Below are 17,241 nucleotides of genomic sequence, written 5' to 3'. Positions count from 1 at the left end.
CCAGAGGGCGGAGCTCCAGCGCCCCTTCGCCCCTACCTGAGGCGGCTGCGGCGCCCCGCGGGGCACTACGGCTCCCAGAAGTCCCCGCGCAGAGCGGAAGCGGCGCGCCGGAAGAGCGTGGCCCGCTGGGAGTTGTAGTCGCCCCGCCTACTGACGAGTAGGCAGAGCCGCATGTGTCTCTCTGTCCCCGGCTCAGTTATCGCGACACCGAGGCGGGGACGGCTCCGTCATCCCGGCACGTGTCTCCGCAGGGACCCGCTCTCCGCCGGCTGTGCTGGGCCGTGGGCTCGCCTCCTCCGGGTCGGCCAGGCCGTGCGGAGTCGAGCCGCTGCCTTGGGGTGCGGCGAGAGTTGGCCATGGGGAAGGCCAGGGCGACCGGGGCGCGCCCCAAGGCCCCGGGAGCCCCGGCGGGAGCGCGGGGCGGCCGGGCCAGGCCCAACCCCAACCCGTTCGAAGTAAAAGTCAACCGGCAGAAGTTCCAGGTTCTGGGCAGGAAGACACGCCACGACGTGGGGCTGCCCGGGGTGTCGCGCGCGCGGGCCATCCAGAAGGTAAGGGCGGTGCCCCGGGGGTGCAGGCAGGGATGGCGCCTGACCCTGCGGGTTCACTCGGGAGCGCGGCGCGTCTGCCGGGGACCCCCAACCCCGCCGGGCCCCCGGGATTTCCCATCCTCTTCCGGAGCAGCACAGATCGGACCCGGCCTGCGGTGTGGAAGCCACACGCTGGCTGGCCTGCCGCGGCCTTGGGCATGCTGGCTCTTTCTCCGTGCCTCAGTTTCCTCGTCTGTAAGCATCCTGGGCAGCTGGGAGGATCGAATGTGTACATTGACCGTCCTTGGGACGGCGCCGGGCGCAGCCGGACGTGCCCAGTGCCCTTGTCCTCTACGTTAGACCGCGTTTGTCTTCGTGCCTCTGCGTGTGCGGGGCCAGCTGACCTCCCCCCCTGGACACTGCCCCTCCTTCAGACCCAGCACCCGCGCGACCCCTTTTCCAGCTCCCTCTGCTGCTGGCCTCTCCCCGTTTAGACCCCGCTCTGTGTTTAGGGCCCAGGGACCCTTTCCTCCACAGGGTAGGGGACCACACAGGATGCTGGGTAGGGTCTGGTGAGTGAGTGTCTCTCCTTGCCGGGTGAGCGAATGCGGCCTCTGGGGCAAGTGCCACGGCTCTCAGGCCTGGCCCCCCGCGGCACCTGTCAGTGCTCGTGGCGCTCCGTGGTGTCTGGGACCCTGGGACCTGGTCCCTGACCTGTTGAACTATATTCTTGTTCCGTTGAGGAAGACACGTGAGTAGGTTGGTGGGAAAGGCCCAGGGGACAGTGAGTCTCCTCGCACCTGCGATTGCGAGGGGCTGGGGCTGGCACTCAGTTCCAGTGTCTGAAGCCTGACGCGCCCCCAGCACTTACACTTAAGTTCTGTTCTGGCTGCTGGGGAGATAAAGATGGCACATGGTCTGTGTTCTGTCACACAGCGCGATCAGTGGATCTGCTATTTGAATGTGATGTCACCCCACTGCAAGGGGCTGGCGGTGGGAACAGTAGGCAAGACTCCCACGGAGTCACGGTCCCCAGGGCACACCCGGGCAGGCGTGGGGGACGAGCGTGTGGGCTCCGACAGACACGTTCGTGTTCACCTCCGCCTCAGTTTCCTTCCTTCTGAAGTGGGGTGCTGACAGCCTCGGGGTGGCTGTGAGGACGGAGTGGACTGTGCGCTCACACCTCTCAGCTCGTCACTCCCAGGCGCCTGCACAATCTGGACCCCACCTATTATCCTTGTTTTGCCTTTTGCAACTCAATTTGTCCAAAAAGGCCTGTTTTATCCCCCAAATCTCCCAAAGGTCAGCCCAAGCCACCACTCTGATCCTTTCCCAGGCCCCCTGAGCCAGACAGGAGGGGTGCTCACGCCTCTAGCCCCTGGCAGGCTCTTCTCCCTCCTCTGCCGGGGCAGGGGCAGGTGGCCTGGAGGGGCACCCCTGCTTCCCCCGAACCCCCCAGGGCTTGGCCCACAAGACAAACTCAAGTACTAGAGGAACCAGAACTTAGTGCTTCGGGGCTCACAGTGGCTGCCCGGCGAGTGGAGGGGAGTGGAGTGTCCCGAAGCGTGAGGTCCAGGGCTCAGAGCTGTCTGGCGGGACGCCGGCCGTCCAGTTGAGTTAGGTCACGATTTGTGCGGAGGGGTCAATGGCCGGCGAGGGAGGCTGGAGTGTGTGATGGTCCCTGGGAAGTGAAGGGCTGTCCGGACAAGGAGGCCTGTAGCTGGGACCCAACCCAGACTCTACACAGCATTAGCGGACAGCCTGAGTCAGGGCCACCCTCTCCCGGCACAGCTGGGGCCCGGGCGGAGAGCGTGGCTGCCTGCGAGCCCAGCTGGAAGTGGAGCTGATGGATTTGGTGTCCACGCTCTTGGCTGCACGTCCTAGGCCGCGTGCACATCTCAACGAGTGACCACAGAAGTGCTGCACGTATTGGCTTGAGGTTACTAATAAACTTTAGCAAGAAGGCAGACTTGCAAAATATGGACACGCGAATAACAGGATTGACTGACACGCAAATAAACGTATGTGTGGAACAAGCGAGGAGGAAATATGCTGCCACAGTCTGTGCCGTCACTGGCCACGCGTCAGACTTGACCCATGGCTTCCTGTCAGCTCCTTGTTGCGAATTTCCCTTCCTCTCAGCCGGGGCCTCGGCTCCTCCAGCTTCTGAGCCTGACGGTGGCCTCTGAGAGCTCGGCTCTGCCTTCTCCCTAAGCCTCAGTATCGGGCGCGTCCTGCAGGGTCCCCCGGGGTCCGAGCAGGCCTGTGGCCTCCCTTGAGGAGCAGCAGCCCCCGATTGGCCCTGCTATTGGGCTGTCGGTGTCAGTGGCCTCGAGGACACAGAATGGCCAGTGGCAGTGTCACCCTCCGATGCACGAGAGCCGCCGTGGGGTCCCCTGGGGAGCGTCTCCCTTTGGGGCCGAGCTCGCCAAGCGTGATGGATGCTCTGTTTCCAGCGCACGCAGACTTTGCTGAAGGAGTACAAGGAGAGGGACAAGTCCAACGTGTTCATAGACAAGCGCTTCGGGGAGTACAACAGCCACATCAGCGCGGAGGAGAAGATGATGCGGAGGTTCGCGCTGGAGCAGCAGGTATGGAGACAGTGGGGGTCTCCTGTACGTTCATCTGTGCTCCTGCGGGCACTTGCCTGCTGGTGCAGAGGGTGGGTCTTGAGTCCTGGGCCCAGGCTGGCGAGGCCGGAGGGGAAGGGCCGGCTGCAGACACCGCTGGTGGATCCGTATGGCAGCCAGAGGGCTTGGCAGGGCTGTGTCCTCGAGTTTTCAGTGAAGCGCTGGCTCCAGCGCGGGTGGGTGGGCAGCGAGTGGCCGGTGGGCAAGGCCGCGGGATGTGCCTGACCCGCTGACTGACTGACCTGGGGTTCTGCTTGAATCTGAACCGCTGCTCAGATGGCGCAGAATAACCTTAAAGCTGCTGAGGCTACACTGACACGCTGCACCAGTAGCAGAAAAATAACGGGGTTTTGCTGTTAAATGGATGTGGGGATTTTAGGAAACTGACTCTTCCTCTTCTGTCAGCGACAACATGAAAAAAGAAACATCTACAACCTCAACGAAGATGAAGAATTAACTCACTTCGGCCAGTCCTTGGCCGACATCGAAAAGCTGAACGACATCGTCGACAGTGACAGCGACACTGAGGAGCGAGGAGTGCTGTCTGGTAAGGGCAGGAGCAGGGACAGCCGTCTGCTCACCACTAGCCTGGCCTCCTGGACACCTTGAAAGGGTTGGATAAAAGTGTCGCTGATCATAAAGCTCTCGAGAAATTCTACACGAAACAGGGTTTTCTCATGCTTCACTCTCGAACCATAGAAGGTGTGTGGCAGGTGCAGGTGGCGGTAGGTAAGACAGGCAGAGCTTCTGGAGGCTGAGAAAGACGTCAGTGCCCTGTCTGTTGTTGTTAATCCTTCCCCGAGGATATTTTTTTTTTCTTGATTTTTATTATTATTATTATTTTTTTTTTAAATATATTTTATTGATTTTTCACAGAGAGGAAGGGAGAGGGACAGAGAGTTAGAAACATCGATGAGAGAGAAACATCGACCAGCTGCCTCCTGCACATCTCCCACTGGGGATGTGCCCGCAACCAACGCACGCGCCCTTGACCGGAATCGAACCCGGGACCCTCCAGTCCGCGGGCCGACGCTCCATCCACTGAGCCAAACCGGCTTCGGCTATTATTATTTTTTTTTTAATGTTTTATTGATTTTTTACAGAGAGGAAGGGAGAGAGATAGAGAGTTAGAAACATCGATGAGAGAGAAACATCGATCAGCTGCCTCCTGCACACCCCCTACTGGGGATGTGCCCGCAACCAAGGTACATGCCCTTGACCGGAATCGAACCTGGGACCTTTCAGTTTGCAGGCCAACGCTCTATCCACTGAGCCAAACCGGTTAGGGTGCCCCGAGGATATTTTTCCATTGATTTTCAGAGAGAGTGGAAGGGAGGGGGAGAGACAGAGAGAGAGAAACATCGATGTGAGAGAAACACCGATTGGTTGCCTCCCACACTTGCCCCAACCGGAGCCAGGGATCCAGCCTGCAACCCAGGTACATGCCCTTGACTGGAATCGAACCCAGGACCCTTCAGTCCCAGGGCTGACGCTCTGTCCACTGAGCCAAACAGGCCAGGGCAGTGCCCTGCCTTATGTGAACGTCATCCTAGTTCACTGTAGCCGGGCGCTTAGAGCGATCAGTGCCTCATCCAGCGTGAGCGCCAGGTGTGAGCGCTCTGGGGAGACGGGGGGCTTCACAGCTCTGCTTCTGCTCTGTCTGCAGCCGAGCTGACGGCGGCCCATTTCGGAGGCGGAGCGTTCCCTCACGAGAAGCCCTCCCAGCAGCCAGGCCCGGAGGCAGCGAGGCCCAGGTCCCACAAGGAGCTCATCGAGGAGCTCATCGCCAAGTCCAAGCAAGAGAAGGTGCGCCGCTCGGTCTGGGAGGCGCTCCTCCCGCTGGGGCTCTGGGGCTCCTCCTGCGGGCGCGCTGTGCGGCTGCTTTCTGAGGACGCAGCACAGGCGGGCCCTGTTCGTGTCCGGCTCCTGGAGCACAGACTGCAGGGGGCTGGCTGTGATGGGTGTTTGGTTGCGGGGTTGGCTTCAGTATTTTGACCTGTAGCAGGATTTGCAGAACATCACTGGCGTTTCCCAACAGCGAGCAGCTTGTGGCAGGAAACCAGTGCTGATCGCCCGCGGCCCCTTCTGCTGACACGTGGGTGTGGCGGAGGCCGGAGGGCGCCCGCAGTGACGCGTGTGCCTCTGCTCTTCCTTCCAGCGGGAGAGGCAGGCCCAGCGGGAAGATGCCCTGGAGCTCACAGAGAAGCTGGACCGCGACTGGAGGGAGATCCAGAGCCTCCTGTCCCGCAGGGCCCCCCAGGCCCAGAGCAGACACCAGGAGAAACCCCAGGTGGGCGCAGGGCCGAACAGACGCCGTAGAAGAGGTGGCGCAGGTGTCCTGGTCTCATTTCTGGTGAAGGTTATCAGGTTATCTGATACCTGACGTCAGGGAGAGCAGACCGCGGCCGCGCCCATGGTAGCATCAGCCTCGACGGTGCAGGGAACGGCCAGCAGCTCTTTGCTCCTGAAAGGGAGACCAGCAATGACCCCTTCTCTCCGCCAGCCTGATGCCTACGACCGGGCGGTGCGGGAGCTGGGCTTCGAGATGAAGGCGCAGCCCTCGGACCGGATGAAGACGGAAGAGGAGCTGGCCAAGGAGGAGCAGGAGCGGCTCAGGCGCCTGGAGGTGCGGGGACGCTGGGGGCGGGGCTGTGACCCTCCCGCCTAGTTCCGGGAGGGGGACGAGCTGCTCCTGGAATCCGTGGGACCTTTTTAGTCTCTTTAAAGTTTGTGTATTTTACTATAAGCGCCTTTTTAAAAATCTTTTCCTAATTACGAGAGTGAAAACATTCAGATGACACCCTGCTTGCCCTCCCTGTGGGCCCCACACGTGACCTCTCTCCCGCGCAGGCAGAGAGGGTGCGGAGGATGCTGGGGACGAGCGAGGACCAGGACAGCAAGGGGCCTGCGCACGTGTCTGCAGACGACTTAAACGACGGATTCGTGCTGGACAAGGATGACCGGCGTCTGCTCTCCTACAAGGTGAGGCGCCGGCCTTCCCTGTCTCCTTCAGCGGAAGAGGGCACGCTGGGCTTCTCACTTCCTTGGTTGGTCTCGGGTGGAAACTGTAAATCCCCACGCGGCTCCCTGCAGCTCTGCTTGCGTGTTCACGGGGTCCAGGCACCGAGACTGGGCAGATGACCGCGAGGCGCTGCCCTCTCTCGGATCTCCTTTTGCTTTCCCTCGGTTGCTAACAAGTACTCCGACCACGGTCCCCGGGTCGTCACGCCTGTGGGTTCCGTATCCTGTTCCCAGGACGGAAAGATGAACGTCCAGGAAGCGCAAAGCGGGGAAGCCAGTAACGGTGGGGATGAGGAGGAGGAGGAGGACGAGGAGGAGGAGGAGGAGGAGGGCGAGGAGGATGCAGAGGACAGCGGCGGCTCCGACAGCCACTCAGACCTGGAATGCGGTGTGGAGAGCGAGGAGGAGAGCGAGCAGCCAGAGCAGGAGCCGCGGCCACCGCCTCGGGGGAGGTCAGCAGGCCGTGGTCAGGACGCTCGGGACGCCGCCAGGACTGAGCTGCCCTACACGTTCGCAGGTAGCAAACCGTCCTGTTCCCTGGGTCTCGGGGCCAAGTCCAGCCTGGCGGTCAGTCTGCCTCGCTGAGGCTGCGTGTGGGGGCGGGGCGAGCATGCTCTCTGAGCGCGTGGAGACCTGGATTCGTGCCGGCTGCAGCCTCGCCGCGAGCAGGCATGATCCTCCTCCTGTCTGTCCAGTGTTGCCTGGGGCCTGACCCAGGTCCTGGCGCCGAGGGGGCCTTTGTTACATGGCCACACACAGGACGCGGCAGACACACCCTTCTGGAGAAGTGTCTTCGTGCTATTGTTAAGTGTCAGGCTTCGGTGGGCGGGCCTGGGGGACCAGGGGGTCACCAGGGAGGGGCCGCTGAGCTGCATCAGACAGGCCAGTGTCCCTCCAGGACACAGAAGAGTCGTCCACTCTGGTCAGCAGTCCCGCCTTGTCCTGTGGCTGTAGGTCATTTCCAGGGACGGTGGGCTGGCCGTGAGGCTGGCTCCGTGGCAGTGGCTCCGACAGGTGCGAGCCACGGCTGCGCTCACATGGCTCCTTCCGCCCTCTGTGGGCTCGGCTCGGCTCGCGGTGCGTGTGGGTGGAGGAGACTCCTCACGGAGCGGACGCGCAGCCACTTCCTCGCGGTGCCCGTTCTCAGATGGCGGCTCCCCCCTCGCCCAGGCACGCGGGGTGTGTGATGTCACCACATGCAGCGAAGGGCGTGTCCTATAGAGAGAAGTCACGCTGTCTCTCTCGGCCGGAGGGGAGCAGGGCCGCTTTACGCTGAGTTCGGTTTTGCGTCTGTTCCGAGACGAGAGCCGTTCTGAGCAGTGAGCGCGCGTGTGTTCGGCAGCTCCCGAGTCCTCTGGAGGACCTCAAGTCTTTGCTGGCGGAAAGGCCGGAAAAGCCCGTGGAAGAGCAGCTGCTGGTGGTGGAGCGGATCCAGAAGTGCCACCACCCCCAGTCTCGCCGTGGGGAACAAGGCCAAGTTAGAGGTGCGTGAGGGCGGGGTCAGCGGGGTCAGTGCCGGAGCGTCGGGCTGTCCCCGAGCTGCGGGGGTCAGGGCCCTGTGGCTGCTGCCGGCCTCCTGTGGCCATCGAGCAGCCCGGCCAGCCCCTCAGGGAAGTTGGTGACACGTCCCCTCCCTCTGAGGACAGGTTGCGGGGTGCCTGCTGCCCCGCTGAGCCCCCCCCCCCGCCAGCCAGAGGGGCAGTGCATGTCTGCCCAGGTCCGTTCCGGGTCAGCACTGAGCCGCTCCCCTCCATGTCCCCCAGAAACTGTTCGGCTTCCTTCTGGAATACGTGGGCGAACTGGCCACAGAGGACCCACCAGACCTCAGAGTGATTGACAAGTTGGTTGTGTGAGTAGAAACGGCGGCGGGGCGCTGAGCTGAACCACTTTAGAGCCGTAAGAATACATGAGCGGGTGTGAAGGTCAACCTCGTTGGTGAACGGGACTCAGGTGCGGCCACGACACAGCGCCTGTGACAGGCCACCCGCTGCTCCTGCCCCAGAGCTGGGCGTGTCCTCAGTTCAGAGCGACAGGCATGGGTCGGTTCATGGTATCGATGGCTGACTCGCCTTCGTTCTCCAGCAACCCATCATGCTCTGCGTGGGTGGCTGAGGTGTTTGGAGCACGTGCTGCTGGGCAGGCTCCTGTGACCTTCGGTGGCTGGGGCAGGCCTGGGGTCTTCCACGTGGGAGGTTAGTGAGAGCGGGGCCTAGTGGCCGCTGCCATTTCAGACGTGAGGTGAGGAGTCGCGAGTTTGTGGGGAAGCACGTAGCCGGTCAGCCAGGTGGACACGTAGAACGTGCTCCCCTCTGGCAAACAGCATAGGTCCGAGGGGTTATTATAGAGCAGATCACAGGAGCAGCCAGGCGGCCGTCGGAGGGGGCGGGTCCCCGGGGCTCTGGCTCCGGCCTCAGTCGCAGTGACGCACAGGCGAGGTCCCGGGGTGGAGGGTGCCTTCCCGGCTGGAGCCCTGCACGGACCTGTGTTTCTGATGAACAGGCCGCTGTACAACCTCTGCCAGATGTTTCCTGAATCTGCGAGCGAGTCCGTGAGGTTTGTGCTCCGAGACGCCATGCACGAGATGGAAGGGACGATCGAGGCCAAGGGCCGGGCCGCATTCCCGGGGCTGGACGTGGTAAGCGGGGCTCGGGCTCCCCAGGCTCAGGCCTGCGCTGCCAGGAGCCGGGTGCTGTCCAGCACCACACCAGCCAGCGGGGCTCAGAGGCCATCCGCCCTCCGGGTGACCCGGGGGATGGTTTGTCGTTAGTGGTGGACTGAGATTGCGGGTGAACGGGGCATGTTTAGTCTTCACGGCAGAGGTTTTAAGGCAGATGGGCGGAGCGGATTTCCAGGGAGACCCAAGCCGAGGGCCGCTCAGCTCCATCTCTGCGCCCACGAGGAGACATGAGGACAGTGAGCTGTGGGCGGTTGTGTCAATGTTAGTGAGTCTCATTCAGTCATTCCATTTTCTGGACTTTGTGTTGAAAGGAATGAACAGTGATCAGCAGGAACTTAAAATACAAGACTTGTGGTTTATTATTCATGGCTTTAATAGGCTCCCCAAATAGCGTCTGAGCCAGTGTCCGCGGCATTGCTGGCGACTTCAGTTCTGTGAGCCTCCGCCCAGCTACCTTTCCCCACGTCCGCCCTGGGGGGTACCTAGAGCGCTGGCCAGGGGGACCCCGTCTGCCTCCTCGGAGCCTCTTTCTACCCAGGAGTATTGTGGGGGGCCAAGCAGCAAGGCCTAGGCAGGTGCCTGGTCTTCAACCCAGTCCCTTCGTCTGAGCTGCGGGCCTGGCCTCGTCTGTGAGGGGGTGAGGGGCACAAGCTGCCTTTGGGTGCCTCGTGGCGGGGGAGCCTGTGGGCTGTGCCTGACCCGTGGTCCCCAAAAGTCACCGCTTGTCACCTAAGACACAACAGATGCATCTTGGGAGCGTGCAGGAGGCAGCTTCCTGTCGTGGAGATGGTACAAGGCTCCCCACCTCCCGGGACACGGCGGGCCAGGCAGTGCCCCTTCCAGCCCCACCGGCGCCATGATGCTGCACGCCCGCCTCCACCTGCTCGGAACGTTTCCAGTCTCCTTGCGCCTGCGTTAGTCATCAGTGCCTGATGCGAAGGGAGACCTGGGAGCTTCCAAGAAATACTGCCTTTAGCGATGGGCTGTGGTCAGAGCCATTTGTCCTGAGACGAGCAGGTGGGGGTGGGAACTCAGCTGGGGACGGCGAGAGCCCAGGAGAGCTTTAGAGAACAGCCTCCAGCTCCCTCGCCCAGCAGCCCTCGGTCTCCTCAGCTGTGCAGTGGGCGCGCTGCCCGATCCTCAGGAGGCCCTGGGCTTGTCGTCTGCCCCGTGTGCTGTGAGGTTGTCGCAGGAAGAACGGGTGGGGCCGCTTCCCCTGAGCGGAGGCCTAGAGGCCGTGGGTGCACCGTCGGCCGTGACCCTGCCCAGCCTCATCCTGCGCCCCCACCAGCCACCACGTTCCAGAGAGCCCGGCGGAGTGGGGGGTGACAGTGCTGTGGGGGCCCTGCCCGCAGCCCAGCGGGACCCTCGGGGCGTCGCTGCTCTGACCAGGTTCAAAGCTGTTTTGCTCCTGCCCCTGTACAGGCAGGACTTCAAAAGGCCTCTCCCGCTCTGTAATCTTGGTGGTTCCACTTTCTTCCCAGCTCATTTACTTGAAAATTGCTGGGATGCTGTTCCCGACCTCTGACCTCTGGCACCCCGTGGTGACGCCCGCGCTGGTGTGCCTGAGCCAGCTGCTTACCAAGGTATGTCCTTCCGCCAAAGCCGATGGCCGAGGGGGTCAAGGACACGGACACTCGGGGTCGGGTGGGAGCGAAGCTCATCCGAAAGCATCCGGGGGAGGACCTGGGAGCTGAGTTCAGACACAGCCCCTCCTCGAGCACCGGCTCCAGCCCGACATGGAGGTGACGGAGGGTGTGAGCCCAGAAAACGCCCTTCCCGTGGAGGAAGCATCACGTCTGATGGGGGTCCTGTGCCCTGGGCACTCACGTGGGCCCCGCATTTCCGGGTCGGGCCTGGGCTGGGCACTCACGCGGGCCCCGCACACTGCGATGGGCAGAGCTCCGCTGAGGCTCTGCCCTGCCCCGGGGAGGAGTGTGGGCTCCCGCTCACCTGGGGAGCAGGTGGTCAGGGTCCGGACCGTGTCCTGACCCGTCACTGGCTCTGTCCCTCTGCCAGTGCCCCGTGCTGTCCCTCCCGGACGTGGTGAAGGGCCTCTTCGTGTGCTGCGTGTTCCTGGACTACGTGTCCCTGTCGCAGAGGTTCATCCCCGAGCTGGTCAACTTCCTCCTGGGCATCCTGTACATAGCCACCCCCAACCAGCCAGGCCCAGGTGAGCCGCCGCGGCCGTGGCCGGGGTTGTACTGGGGCTTAGAAAGCGCTAGAAGGAAGCCATGCTCATTGTAGCAAGTGTGGGGTATGGAAGAGGGGGCGGAAGACAGGCATTGCAAGTCCTCCCGCCCGGAGTAGCGCCCTGTTCCGGGTGCGGGCGTGGAAGAAATCGGGACGCTCTGCCCGCGGTGGCCAGAAGCCGCACGGGGCGGGTCTGACAGACGTGCCCGAAGTCAGGCTCACCCAGGCAGCCGCGACCCAGCCTGAAGTAGTCTCAGCTTTACGTTGATGTGTTGAAATATTTCCCTATTTGGGGCTAAGTAAAACACAGCGAAGATTTATCTTACTTTTTTACGTGGCAACAAGCACGTGCTGGCGCGCTCCCGGGCTCCGCTGCAGGTCCGCTGGGCAGCGCGTCCAAGGGGTTCCGCGGGGTTCCGCGTCTCCCGGACTGGGGGAGAGGTTTCTGACGAGGAAGTGCCCCCATTGGTCCTGCTCTGTTCTCACCTCCACTCCCTCCCGGGCTTCCTGCATCGCCGCGTCCCTCCTGCGGGGAGCCCGGCAGCCTTGCCCCTCGCTCGGTCCTGTCAGTGCCCACTGTACTCTCGCTCTCCCTCCCGACCTCACAGTGACGGTCCTGGGTCCTGCCTGTGCTGCTCCCTGGCTGCCCCGCCGCCACGCTGCGTGCTCCCGTGGGCCGGCAGGCAGGGCTCGGGACACACTCACGCCCCAGGAATCGGTCAGGCAGCAACTGCGGTCAGGGCGAGTGTAGGGTGCGCTGGGCACGGGCCCAGCCGCGGGATGCCTGCTGTGGCGCCTCACCCCTCTCCGTGTACCCGCCGCCCCTTGCTTTGCCGGGCCTCCCTGCAGGCTACTCCCTCTGATGCTCTTCTGGGTGATGACGGGTGAGCCCTGCACACCACAGGGTCCTCCCCAGCCTTCGCCTGTGGGACAGCCTCTGACCTGGTGAACTCTGCAGCCCCCCACCCAGCACTCCCGACAGACCCCTCGTCCTCCTCGGCTTTGTCACCGTCCCTCACGTTCAGTCCAGTTCATTCTTACGGCCTGCCTCCCGCCAAGGCCGTCCCCTGACTCCGCGGTACAGCCGTGTGTTTGTGAAGAGTGAGCCTGATACTCAGAGGCGCTCTGTCCCGTCCCCTCGCATCCAGGTTACACTCTGGTGCACCCGTTCCGACCCCTGGGGAGGAACTCGGAGCTGCTCGTGGTGTCTGACGAGGGGGACGCGGCCACGTGGCGGAGGAGAAGCCTGTCCCTCCACTGGGCAAGCGCACGGCACGCCCAGACCGAGACGGAGGCCAACCACACCAGGTACGTGTGGGCGGCCTCAGTGCCACCCAGATCCCGGACCCCGAGCGGGCCCGCGTCATCTCTGCAGGTGACAGGACCTTATGTGTAGAAAGCTATCAGCTCTAATAACTGAATTTAACAAAGTTTGCAAAAATCAGTGGCATTTTTGTCCTAACAGTCACCTGTGTGAAAGGAAATTGCCAACAGTTCCCCATACAGTAGCATCAGGAAGAAGGAAATACTCTATTTTATTTAACCTTTAGAGCAGTGGTTCTCAACCTTCCTAATGCCGCGACCCTTTAATACAGGTCCTCATGTTGTGGAGACCCCCAACCATAAAATTATTTTCGTTGCTACTTCATAACTGTAATGTTGCTACTGTTATGAATCGTAATGTAAATATCTGATATGCAGGATGTATTTTCATTGTTACAAATTGAACATAATTAAAGCATAGTGATTAATCACAAAAACAATATGTAATTATATATGCGTTTTCCGATGGTCTTAGGTGACCCCGGTGAAAGAGTTGTTCGACCACCAGAGGGGTCGGGACCCACAGGTTGAGAACCGCTGCTTTAGAGGAACCTGCATGTCTGCGCAGTGGCCGCACAGTCTGCGTTCCCACCAGCAGTGCACGAGGACCCAGGTCCACTAGGGCCTGGCCAGCGCTGGCTTTGTTGTTGAGTAGCCACTGCTGCCATCCTAACCAGTGGGAGGCGGTGCCTCGCGTGGCTCGGTTTGCGTTTCCCTGGTGGTGAGTGAGGCTGCGCCTTTCTCGCGCCCATTGGCCACCTGTATGTCCTCTTTAGAAAAATGTCTGTTCAAGTCCTGATGGCATTATTTCCATGAAAAAAACCTTCCCACAGTATTATTTTCCGAATATATCTGCTTGACCTTGTAAACAGTAATTCAAACCCTAAACCAGGGCCCGCTGCTGGTGGCCACGGCATTCCCCCGGCATGGCTGCTCCCCTGCTCTGTGTAACCTCGTTGGCTGCGGCCATGCTGGGTGTTCAGAGTGGAGTGTTGGCTTGAATTCTTGCCCCATCCATTGCCTGTCGCCCTGAAGTTGGCTGTCGCCCCGCAGGCTGTCCTGCCTGGCCGTGTGTCTGGCTCTGGTGAAGCGCTGTGTGCTCCTGTACGGCGCGCTGCCCGCCTTCCACGACATCACGCGGCCCCTCAGAGCCCTCCTGGCACAGCACCTGGCCGGCAGCAGCCACCCCCACGAGCTGCAGGTGAGGCTCCCCGAGGACGCGGCCCAGCTCAGCCCGTCCCGTGACCGGGGCAGGTTAGCGGGCACTTTGGTCCTTGGCTGCACCCCTGGAAGTCAAGGGCACTGTGTTTGCAAATGAGAAACTCGAATGAGAAGCTAAGTCAGTGCTGAGAAACTCCGAGAAATAACTGCTGCTGCACGGAGGCTGACCTGGGGTTTAAGCTGAGAACTTTGTCACGTCCCCTTCTGCCTGCCCACTGCCCACCAGGGCCTGGCACCCGTCCCTCCCAGACCACACACTCTGGCCTCCTCACTCGGGGACTGCATTGTACGGCATGGCCACCCCCGCGCATGCTGTCATATCTCTGCTCCCAGGAAAGTGGCCCGAGAGGACATCCTGTCACCCTGCGGGAGGTGGATGCAGTGGCCCATCTCCTTAGTTGAAGCGCACCCTGGGCTCTGCTCCTGCAGATTCTGGCAAGCCACGGGGTCAGGGGGCCGGGGGGGGACCTGTGAGCTCGGGGGCACTGCACGTCGTACCTTGCACGTGGTCCCCACGGAGCCGGGGCATTTGGCCCCCAGAGGTGAACCTCCAGGCGGGCAGGGGTGGCTGTGCCTGCGGTGCAGGAAGCCTGAGTTCCGGGACACACCTGTGCGTGGGGAAAAGGAAGGGACGCACATCAGCAGGCCGCCTTCTAGAGAGCTCGGCCGACTCCTGGCAGCGCAGGCTGCAGGTTCTTCCGTTGGAATGAAAGTGACGTCAGATCACAAAGACTGGTCCTGCTCGTGCCGCGGAGGCACGCGCTGCAGCTTCTCTGAGGAAAAGAATAACCCGTCCTGGGCTCGGGGCTGGCAGCACAGGCTGCCTTCCTCCCAAGTGCCTGTCATGCCTGTCGGACGCCCTGCACTCGGTCTTCGGGTCTGCAGCCCCGCCCCCCCATCAGCAAGGTGCCGCTTCCATCAGGGCTCCCACCTGCCAAGGGCCATCTGCCCATCCCCAGGCCATACAACAATTTCAACTGAAAACCAGCTGCTCTATTTGGTCAAACGTTTCATTAATTCTCCCCGAATGCCTTGGCAGGGCCAGACCAGGTGATTTCTCGTGTCTCTCATGATCCGTGGGCCAGACGTTCCCCACCCCTTTACTTAGCAGATGAGGGAAGGCCTGGGGGAGGGAAGGAGGTCCCTCCCTGCCGCCTCTGAGGCCGCAGAGCCTCCTGGAGGAGCTGGAGAGGCCGCCGCGGCCATCACAGCGCGGTTCCTGTGCAGGAGCTGTGTCGGAGCGCGCTGGCCGATATGGAGGCCCAGGAGAGGCGCTACCAGCCCCTGGTCTGCGAGAGGAGCAAGCCTGTACCCCTGAAGCTGTTCACCCCCCGGCTAGTCAAAGTGTGAGTGCAGCTGCCTCCGCAGGGCCTTCCATGGAGGGCCCGGGTCAGGGTGTGGGTGGGGGCACCCCAGCCCCCCAACACAGCCCCCCAGCCCCCAAGGGGTCAGGGTGTGGGTGTGGGCCCAACTCGCTGGCTCTGCTCTTAGGCTGGAGTTTGGAAGGAAGCAGGGCAGCACCAAGGAGGAGCAGGAGCGGAAGAGGCTGATCCATAAGCACAGGCGGGAGTTCAAGGGCGCGGTGCGGGAGATCCGCAAGGACAACCAGTTCCTGGCCCGGATGCAGCTCTCGGAGATCATGGAACGGTGAGGCCACTGCCGCGGGCGTTGGGAGCCTGCGGGCTATGTCCCCTGCTCGCCCTGTGCACATACGTCCTCCAAAAACTAATCCCAAACTGGGCTTTTTCTCCTTAGGGATGCGGAAAGGAAGCGCAAAGTGAAGCAGCTTTTCAACAGCCTGGCTGAGCAGGAGGGTGAATGGAAGGCTCTGAAGAGGAAAAAGTTCAAAAAATAAACGGTTTTTATCTTGGCAGAGAGACACTGATGTCTTTCCTGGACTTCAGCTCCCATTTCAGCGTCTCCTGAACGCGCTCTGGACCTGGGCAGCGCTCCCTGAGAGCACGTGCTGATGAACGAACTAGTTGGTCCGCCGAGTTCAGACGAACTGTCAGTCACGGTCTGGGACTGAAGGGATCTGGCCGGTCATTTTTGCCTTTGTGTATAGAGTGCAGTGTTATTTCACATTACAAGTTATATTTTCAATGATAAAGTAAACAAGTTTGCAAACAGTTTAGAAATCAGAGAAGGAAAAAAATCACCCTCAACCCCAGCACCACGACAGGCAGTCCCTCACTCAGTCTGCCTGGCGCTCTCCAGGGCCCAGTCTCGGTTCTGGGCGCTGAGCCGCTGGGACGTCTGCACTGAGCTGGGAGGCTGAAGACATGGAGGTTGTGGTTAAGGTCACAAACTTGTAAGTTAAACAGCAAAGAGCAGCCCTCCCATCCCCTGCACTAACCAGGAGCGTCTCAGGAACGCATGACGCCGTGCCGTTGGCTGGCCCCACGGGCTGTGGCTGGGGAGCGGAGCACAGGGGCCCAGACGAGGGCTGTTCTTAGCGTTTTGATAGGAACACTGCGTAGCTCCAGCCCACCTGCCCTCTGACATGAGTGTTGAGGCAGGTGACCGGTCTCAGGTGTGAAGGTCAGAGGCTACAAAAGGGGGAGCATGGCTCAGTGGGGAGATATCAGCCAAAGGTACCTAAGGGGGGACATCGAGTCTTTGGGGAAAGAGCTGATGGGTTTTCATTTGTTGCAGGTGGAACAGCTGTGTATTACGCATAAGTGTAACTACTATTTTTGTGATCTGGGTGTCCTATATAGTAAAAGGCTAATAGGCAAATCGCCCCACCGGTGGCTATGTCACGCACTGACCACAAGGGCAGAGCGCTCCCACAGGGGCATTGCTCAGTGCCGGGGTCCAGCCCCAGCGGTCCAGGGGCTCCCAAAGGTGTGGACGGAGTCGGCAAAGAATGATTTACACGGAGACAGCGTTCAGGTGATCAGCATAGCTCTCTTTAGTCTCCGTGGCTCTCCCCTGTGCCTGGCTGAGGCCACAGAGAGATCCAGAGGCAAGCTGAGCCTTTATTTTATAGCCAGAGGTAAACAAGGTAGTGGTCACCATAGTTACACTGTTCTTGTGAGTTTCACTTGTTTTGGCGCACACTTGCTGCACCTCCCTCAGCCCATTAGCTTCCCAGATAAGATCTAGGGAGCGACCTAAGGTCCAGCCTAATTATGCTAAGAGGACTGTGCCCTCTAAGCTGGGACTTGTTTGTGACTTTGCCAACAGGTCAGTCCGAGGCTTAACCCTATAGCGGCGCCCCACAGCTCAGCCAGAAGCCAGGCTCATGGGGGGGGGGGGGGGGGGGGGGGGGGGGAAGGCCACAAAAGCGCTAAGGATATTGGTTAAGATAACCACTGGCCGCCGGAAAAAATTTCCCGGGGGGGTTCCGGAATTGAAGAGGGGGGCGGGGTGGGGAATCCCTCCCCCCCCCCCCCCCCCAAGGGGACCCTTCGTTGTTTATCGGGGGGGGTGGGGTGAGGGAATTGGGGTTCCTATCCTTTATGGTTTGGGGAGAAAAATGGGCTAAATCCCCCCCCCTATTTCAAAGGGGTGGAGAAACACGATGAGAATTAGGAATAAAAGAGGAAAGGGGAGGTGTTCGAGGCAGGCGGGAACCAAAGGTGCTCTCATACGGGGGCTGGGGACCTCGATTGAGGCCTTCCAACCCACATCACGCGGCCGC

General features: G+C 61.2%; 1 protein-coding gene and 1 long non-coding RNA gene across 2 annotated transcripts; one reads left to right on the top strand and one right to left on the bottom strand.

Moving 5' to 3' along the window:
• The first annotated feature begins 186 nt into the window (after positions 1-186).
• NOP14 (NOP14 nucleolar protein) lies at positions 187-15,472 on the top strand. The gene is given in 20 exon segments (XM_006104089.3): positions 187-551; positions 2,987-3,121; positions 3,566-3,707; positions 4,827-4,966; positions 5,319-5,450; positions 5,664-5,786; positions 6,011-6,142; positions 6,416-6,698; positions 7,524-7,534; positions 7,536-7,628; positions 7,630-7,665; positions 7,945-8,030; positions 8,681-8,816; positions 10,343-10,444; positions 10,878-11,031; positions 12,200-12,359; positions 13,428-13,575; positions 14,823-14,941; positions 15,087-15,242; positions 15,351-15,472. Coding segments are annotated over 20 exon segments (2,583 nt in total). The 5' UTR covers positions 187-356; the 3' UTR covers positions 15,451-15,472.
• Positions 15,439-16,370, bottom strand: LOC111823536. The gene is made up of 2 exons (XR_002826571.1): positions 15,952-16,370; positions 15,439-15,869 (listed from the first exon to the last, which is right to left on the bottom strand). It is a non-coding gene; the product is annotated as an uncharacterized LOC111823536 (long non-coding RNA).
• Positions 16,371-17,241: the final 871 nt, after the last annotated feature.

This window comes from Myotis lucifugus, unplaced genomic scaffold, assembly GCF_000147115.1.
Source record: "Myotis lucifugus unplaced genomic scaffold, Myoluc2.0 scaffold_540, whole genome shotgun sequence".
NCBI lineage: Eukaryota > Metazoa > Chordata > Mammalia > Chiroptera > Vespertilionidae > Myotis > Myotis lucifugus.
The sequence above is the reverse complement of the archived record's forward strand: the minus strand, read 5'-3'. Positions and strand labels throughout refer to the sequence as shown.